The sequence below is a fragment of the Vigna radiata genome, chromosome 11 (assembly GCF_000741045.1).
Source record: "Vigna radiata var. radiata cultivar VC1973A chromosome 11, Vradiata_ver6, whole genome shotgun sequence".
In the NCBI taxonomy this organism is placed as follows: domain Eukaryota; kingdom Viridiplantae; phylum Streptophyta; class Magnoliopsida; order Fabales; family Fabaceae; genus Vigna; species Vigna radiata.
In genome coordinates, this window is record NC_028361.1 from 2,740,461 (window position 1) to 2,748,194 (window position 7,734).

Genomic DNA, 7,734 nt, shown 5'->3' on the forward strand with positions numbered 1-7,734 from the left:
CTTGTATGCTCTGTTTCTTGAAAATGCATTGAATATGTTTATGTTTTAAATACTAGCTCACCCTTGCAATGTATGTGTGTATTTTGCATGTTTCTGGTCTTCCCTTCTTGCGATGATCATCCTACTTTTGGATGTGAGCAGAACCAGTAGATGACACGCCTTTGGAGTAAGCTCTGGACAGTGGAGATGTAGCTCCCACCTCTTAGATTTACTTTCAGTTTCTTTATCTTATTCCATTTTGAAAGACTTTATATATGTAAAGCTTTTAACTTATCTTTATTTTGGATGACTATATATCTATATACTAGCATCATATCACTCCTACTTTCTAGTATTACAGTTGTTGCTTTCCATGTCTATATACTTGTTATATAAATTTTGGGATGTTACATTAAATGCATAGTTCGAAGTATTATTTTTAGTATTTGATGATAATTGAAACATTTTATTCAAATAATAAAATTAAAATCAAATAAATGTAAATTATTTGATTGTGATATTTTTTTAAAATTAAACAATTTATAAAAAAAATAGATATAATAAATATTTGATAAGAATGATTAATACACGTATTTAAGTACACAACTTCACTTATACCCTCAACTATACAAATATATTTATTTAATTAAATATTTTCATATATATACTAATGATATAAATGTAACATTTTAAAAAACAATTTAAATACAATACAATATCAAATTAGTCTAATTCAATTCGATTCAATTAAGATGTACTTTACATTTAAAAAAAATACCTTTTCTGAAAATTAAATAAAAATAATATTAGTTTCCACTTTTTTTCATAAATTATGTGCATGTGAATTAAACTCTTGAAATTTAGGTGGATTAGAAACTGAACTAAAAACGTAACCATGTTTTTTATAGACAAAATTAAAAAAGGGTCAGTCACATGTTAATAACCTAAAAGAACAAGGATTCAGGATGAAGAAGGAAAAGAAAAATAAAAAAGAGTTATCCTAACTTAAACGCACATAAATGGCCTCAACAAAGAATTTATATTTCGAAAAAATTATATTAATTTTTTTTCTATTCATTAGACACAATTATTTTTTATTTTTTTATAAATACAAGATTATTTTTTTCATTATTATTTTTATTCTTATAATAGATTATCAAATGGTTGTTTTTTGTATCTAAGAATTTTTTTCCTTATATTCCTTTTCCTATTTATCACTCTCATCAGAAAATGCCAAACCTCAGCAAACCATGGAACACAATGTGACCTAGCTATTTTCTCACAGCATATTTTTTCAAATATATAAATTTCATCTAACAACACCAACATATTTTTGCATTTCTTTCCATTGCATCTTAAAATATTGGTTTAAATCTCTTTTTGGTCCCTAAGTTATGAGCGGATCAGTTTAGTCCCCGTTTTTAAAAATGTAAACCTTTGGTTCCTAAGTTATAAAAAATGTATCAAATGAGTCGTTTTTTTATGTTCATTGTCAAAGTACATAAAGCTATCTAGAAGTGCTGTTATTATCAAGAAACAAATCAAAACAATCTAAAGATGTGGCAGTTGTTAAGAAACAGCTAAAATAAGTATTTAAAGTCAAAAAAGGACTCATTTGATACATCTTTTTTATAACTTAGGGACTAAAAATTTACATTTTAAAAAATGAAACTAAACTCAACATCCGCTTATAAGTTAGAGACCAAAAAAATATTTAAACCTAAAATGTTGCACCTATCCGACCCCAGAAGTTTCATAAAGACAAAAACAAAACATCGGGATCTACATTTTAAATGTAACAAAATAGGTGTTCATAGTAGCATAACTTGAATATGAATTACGAAAGTATGTTTGGTTGATCCAACGTGAAAAACTAAGTATATATTTTTTTCAAACCCAAGAGACTTCTGCCATTTTACAGTATGCTCTTGGGAATTCTCTGTCACCACTACGTGAAGGACGCAGCTGTTTCAATGTTCTGCAAAAGAGGGAAAAAAAGTTGAAAATGTTGAGAGCATTGTTTCCTTAATGAATAGTTTAGTTAATAGATGCTGGTTGCATATTGAGTTGAGTATGGACACTATTAATCCTCTGTTTAAGCGCAGTACTTGTTTAGGAGTTGAATTATATTAACCACGTTAAAGCAATTCACTGTTATTATCTCAACCGACTTAACCAAACCTCGTTTTTTGCTCTGCTTCTAGTGGGACGAGACAAGTACATTTTACACGTTGTCATTTGAAAAACACGTTAACACAAAAGAGGCCTCTCTATGTCAAACTCACTCTCTAAGCTATTTCCATTTGGCAGTCCTTCTTCCCCTTTGGCCCAGAGAACCAAGTAGAGTCCAGTGAACATGAGAAACATGCCTCCAAGACTGCAATCAAAGTGTTTGTGAAAAGGAACAAATGAGACACTATAAATGGGAATACCATTTGCAAAAGTCAGAAGCTTCACACACTAGCTGGGAATCTTAGCAATGCACCTTCCAGTACTCATACTTTCTCCAAGTTTAATAACCGCGAAAATGACAGAGCAAACTGTACCAATGGGGCTGAACATGGAGACAAAAACTGGCCCTTTTTTCTTCAGTGCCCACCCGTTGAAACTCAGGCATATTCCACTCACAGCACCTGCCTGTGCATTCACAATGAAAATACACTAAGTTTCATAAACGGTTGGTAGAAATTTCTAATGCAATTTAGTGTTGCTTTTCAATGAATGTGAATCGTCAAGGTAAAATTCTATTTGGAGAGAAAAACACTTGCAAACCATTCCTATGAAACGATGAGTGAAGGGAATTACCATAATAAAATAGCCAATTAAATTTCCAGACCTCAGAAGTAGCCGCCCAGTTTTCAGCCTGTGTTTCTCAAGCACCTGAATGGTTGCAGTCATGAATGCGCTCAACAAGGACGTTATTGCACCCAAGGACATCGGTGCCGGAAAATCTCCAAGAGTAAAAGCCTTCAAGAACAACAATTTTTATTGAGCTACGAAATTAAGTATATTTGTGTCCTCTCCAACATTTTATAAAACAAGTTACCTGCAGAACGACGTTGCTCGACAAAATCACGACTGCAACCACGAGATAGAAGCAACCGATCATCTTTTGTGTGTTAAAGACAAAACCTGATGGAGTCTTTGATAATGGAAGTGTTGAATTTTGCTCGGGTGCAGCAGTCGAAATGCTTTGCATTATGCTCATTGTGAGAGCTCCCAAGACACAAAGCACTGTTCCCATGATTTTTACTTTGCTATACTGATTGTTTAAGTTCACTTTCTCTAACCTGCCCAATACAGAATTTCCATTTGAGTACCAAAGGTAAATTAGTTGAAGCTCCATTTTTGGAAGATTAAGCATTTTCTTTTCTGACAAAAAAGTTGTTTTTGTAATAAACCCGTTTCACTTCCTGGCTTACCTACTTCATTCACCAATTTGGTGATGATTTAAAGTTAGGATAAAAGTACCAAAAGTCAAGTAACATAAGATTACCCAGAAATCCATGCAATGATGAAGATAAGACCTGGGGCAATGTTTGGCATAGCAGTTCCCATTGCCGGCGAAGTTAGATCGAGTCCCTTGAGGAATAAATACTGGAACAACAGTCTGCATAACAATTTTAGTGTAAAGAAAAACACAAATGTTTTATCAAAAAGGAAATTAAATTACATTTGCTTACCCTCCAAACGATAGACACAATAGCTGTTTAATCAACTTGAAATCACAATTCTTCGGCCACTTGCTCCTGCAATAGATGCAACATAAATTAATCTTCAAGAAATCCCATCCAAGCAAAAAAGCAGAAGCATTTTTATGATTTATGTAGAAGTTGAAGCAGAGAGAAAGAACCTTTCAAAGAAAAATGAAACGGGGAACAGAACAAGGAATGTAGCCAAAGAAGTCAAAATGATAATGGTGAGAGAGCTGAAGCCTAATGATAATGCATAACCCATGAACACAGCATTCCCTGCATAGATAAATTGGACTCCAACCAATCCTCCTATAATTGCCACATCTTCTATAGTTCCCCTACTCATCTTTTCCTCCAAACAATCAAAAGGGTTATTTGATTTCTGTCACCGAGAGAGGAACTTATCCTCTCTTCAGTCTCTCTTTTCGTTTTCTCAACACCACCACCTTTCTTCTGATTCCTCTTCAATTCTGTTTCCAAAGTCAGATTGCATTTGCTTGTTTCAGGAAATAGTAATGCGTGTGCTAACTGTTATGATTCCTCTGCATTTGCCTCTTTTGGTAAATCTTTGGTTCATAACATACTTGAACCAACCAACCTTCAAGATGGTTGTGTCCATACCAACCATGGCCAAACCTGTTTTACTATTGCTCCATTTTCCGGTACATAAATAGGGATGATTGGTTGGTTGGCGTTGATATGGTTCTTTTTTCTAAATCTAGATTTTTTCCTTTACAATAATAGAAGATTATCATCCCTCCCTTTTTGCTACTCAACAGATGAAAGAGAAATTTTGACAGATATTTCGAAAAGTTCGATTAACTCTATATGTGGATTCAATCATCGGTGTGGAAGTGACTTCGAATAATCCAGTCTTGCACCTGCAAACAATTTTTTACCCTTTAAGGGCACAATCTGAAAAGTCAAATTTATTTCTAATTCACAAAGTGAGAATATATTAGAAAAAGTGTGTTCTATCCTAATTCACAGATCACAAGAAAATCATAGCAGATTTTTTTTTCTAATTCTTTACTTCTAAAGATATCTCTCTCCATCAAACTGCTTTACCTCAACTATATTTTTGTTGATTTGATTTAGTCACTAGGTGGATTGATTTTTAAGAAACCTAATTATAATTATTATAAAATATCTAATTCCATTAACATTTCTTAGATATCAAATATACCAATCCGAATTAATGATTATTTATGAATAATTAATCGATATATTAGCATGTATTAATAAGTCATATTGTTTTATATTTTATAAATATAACATTAGATTTAATTATCTAAAAACATATTACATTAATATTAATGATTAATCAATATGTTTGACTCACACAAATCTATAAATATATAATTAATATTAATGTAAAAATATCTATTTATAAAATATAACTAACTTGAATAGATTAGATGCTGAAAAAAGATTAGAAGATCGAAACATAAAGTAGAGTAAAGAAGAAGAAGCTATCCTCGTATCAATTCAACAAAAACAAAATTTTTCTCTTAAAAGTTCATTTTTAAAATTATTTAATCAAATATTTCAATTCTTCCAATTACAATTGAATTAAATCTCTCAATAAAAAAATTTATATACAACCTAATTAAATTTAATTGATTAGATTATATTGGTTTTAAATATTATTTTTCAGATGGGGAAGTGTACGACACTTAGAATAATGATAAGTATATGAAAGTATCTAAGTAATATAAGAAAGTGCAAAATAAAGTTAACAATACATATGCAGTGTTTAATCTACATACAGTTTTATATTGTAAACTGATCACAACCTAAGGCATGCAAAGGTTTGTATGCAATGAAGCACGCAAATTCCCGTTAGTATATAGTACCAGCACCTTCAATCATATCGGTAATTTCCATTTGGTGGATGTTGCTGCGGTGCATTCCGAATGTGGAACAAATGCCGAGTTAGCGTTATTTGAGGCCGCTCGTGGAATTAAACCAAATTCTTTTGCACTTGTTAACCTAATCGGACTTGCCAGTGAACTGAAGTGTCCATCGTTTGGAAAACAACTCCACAGTTACGTTTCACGTTCCGGCTATTTTTCCCACATCCATGTCTCCACCTCCCTCGTCAAGTTTTACGTCCGAATGCGCTCTTTTAATGACGCACACGCACTGTTCGATGAAATTTCTGAACCGAATGTGGTTACTTGGAACACTATGATATCTGGGTACGTTCACGCTGGCCAGTTTCGAAGCGCTTTGACGTTTTTCACGCGCCTATACAGGTCCCACGTTCGTGCCGATGCTTTTTCGTTCACGTCTGTGTTGTTTGCTTGTTCCCAACTGAGTCTCTTCAAACTTGGAAGCTCAATTCATTGCAAGACAGTGAAACTGGGCATGGATGATAGCACTGTGGTTGCAAACTGCTTGATTGACATGTATGGGAAATGCGGGCCTGTGGAACATGCTGTAAAGGTGTTCTCCGAAACTGTTGAGAAGGACGATATTTCTTGGAACTCAATCATAGCGGCAAGTGCTAACAACGGATACATTGAACTTGCTTACAGGCTTTTACACCTTATGCCCAACCCTGATACCGTTTCCTATAATGGCCTCATAAATGGAATTGCTCGGGTGGGGAACATGGAAGATGCTGTTCGGGTTTTGTCAAGTCTGCCAAATCCAAATTCTTCTTCTTGGAATTCTGTAATTACGGGATTTGTGAATAGGAATCGAGCTTGGGAAGCTTTGGACATGTTCTGTAAAATGCACTCGAGAAATGTACCGAAAGATGAGTTCACATTTTCAATCATTTTAAGTGGAATTGCAGATTTGGCTGCCTTAAAGTGGGGAATGTTGATTCATTGCTGCACGGTAAAGTGCGGTTTAGATGTTTCTGTAGTTGTTGGGAGTGCCCTAATTGACATGTACTCAAAATGTGGGCATGTTAAGAATGCTGAATCAATCTTCCATTCACTGTGTAACAAGAATTTGGTGAGCTGGAATGCAATGATATCTGGCTATGCTCGCAATGGTGATTATGGATGTGTTATCCGTCTCTTCAAGTTGCTGAAAATGGAAAGAGATATAAAACCTGATGGTATCACGTTTCTTAACCTTATATCCGCTTGTTCCCATGATGAAATACCATTAGAAGTTGCAATTGCTTACTTCCAATATATGATTGATGAATATAAGATTGCGCCTTCCATTGAGCATTGTTGTTCAATGATACGGCTCATGGGGCAAAAAGGTGAGCTGCGGAGAGCAGAAAGGATAATACATGAATTTGGTTTTGAGTCGTGTGGAGTGGTTTGGAGGGCTTTGCTTGATGCTTGTGGAACTCAGGAAGATTTACAAGTAGCAGAGATTGCAGCTGCCAAGGTGATTGAATTGGAGAGGGATGAAGATTATGTTTATGTGATGATGTCTAACATGTATGCATCTTTTGGAAGATGGGAAGATGTAAATTTAATTAGGGGACTCATGAGCAGGAAAAGACTTAAGAAAGAAGCGGGTTTTAGTTGGATAGAAATAGATAGCTCTGTCTCGTCTCTGTGAACCCAAAGTAAGGGAGCTGTGTTCTCGAAGCCAGGAATCAACAAAATATTGAAACAGCCAACATTGGCAAAAGTGCAGTTCCGATTACCTCTCCCCGAAGAGAATCAACTAAGCATCAACCATTGGTGATGACAATGGGTAAGAAAATGTGCAAGAGAAAAAAGTACCGAGGGAAGAGAGAGAGAGAGGTTAACCACATAACATTATTATTATATATACTATTCACATTATTTATTTTCAAAATTCTATTTGATGCCATTATAAATACAAGGTTGGCATACATAATTTTATAAAAAATCAATGTTATAACTTCTGTTCAAATGAAGCTAGCAGTGATAGTTAAAGATGCAGTGATTGATTTCAGTACAATTTCCACATATTCTTGTGTCGTTAGCTAAATTTTGACGGAAACAGAGAACATTGGATTTTTTTAGAAGATCAAAGGAGCAAAAATAAACATTTTAAAATCAGAATCCTCAAATTGAATTTCCTGAAGAGATTAAAAAGTGCTTTAACTTATAATATT

General features: G+C 33.8%; 2 protein-coding genes across 2 annotated transcripts; one reads left to right on the forward strand and one right to left on the reverse strand.

Moving 5' to 3' along the window:
• Positions 1–2,103: 2,103 nt before the first annotated feature.
• On the reverse strand, positions 2,104–4,342 carry LOC106776608 (WAT1-related protein At5g47470). The gene is made up of 7 exons (XM_022775750.1): positions 3,833–4,342; positions 3,663–3,728; positions 3,476–3,589; positions 3,026–3,269; positions 2,785–2,946; positions 2,465–2,616; positions 2,104–2,356 (listed from the first exon to the last, which is right to left on the reverse strand). The coding sequence occupies exons 1-7, from the start codon at positions 4,018–4,020 to the stop codon at positions 2,230–2,232; spliced, it is 1,053 nt and encodes a 350-aa protein (XP_022631471.1). The 5' UTR covers positions 4,021–4,342; the 3' UTR covers positions 2,104–2,229.
• A 1,099-nt stretch (positions 4,343–5,441) lies between these two features.
• LOC106776609 (putative pentatricopeptide repeat-containing protein At5g47460) lies at positions 5,442–7,472 on the forward strand. The gene has a single exon (XM_014664092.2). It carries the CDS (start codon positions 5,478–5,480, stop codon positions 7,206–7,208), a length of 1,731 nt encoding a protein of 576 aa, XP_014519578.1. The 5' UTR covers positions 5,442–5,477; the 3' UTR covers positions 7,209–7,472.
• Positions 7,473–7,734: the final 262 nt, after the last annotated feature.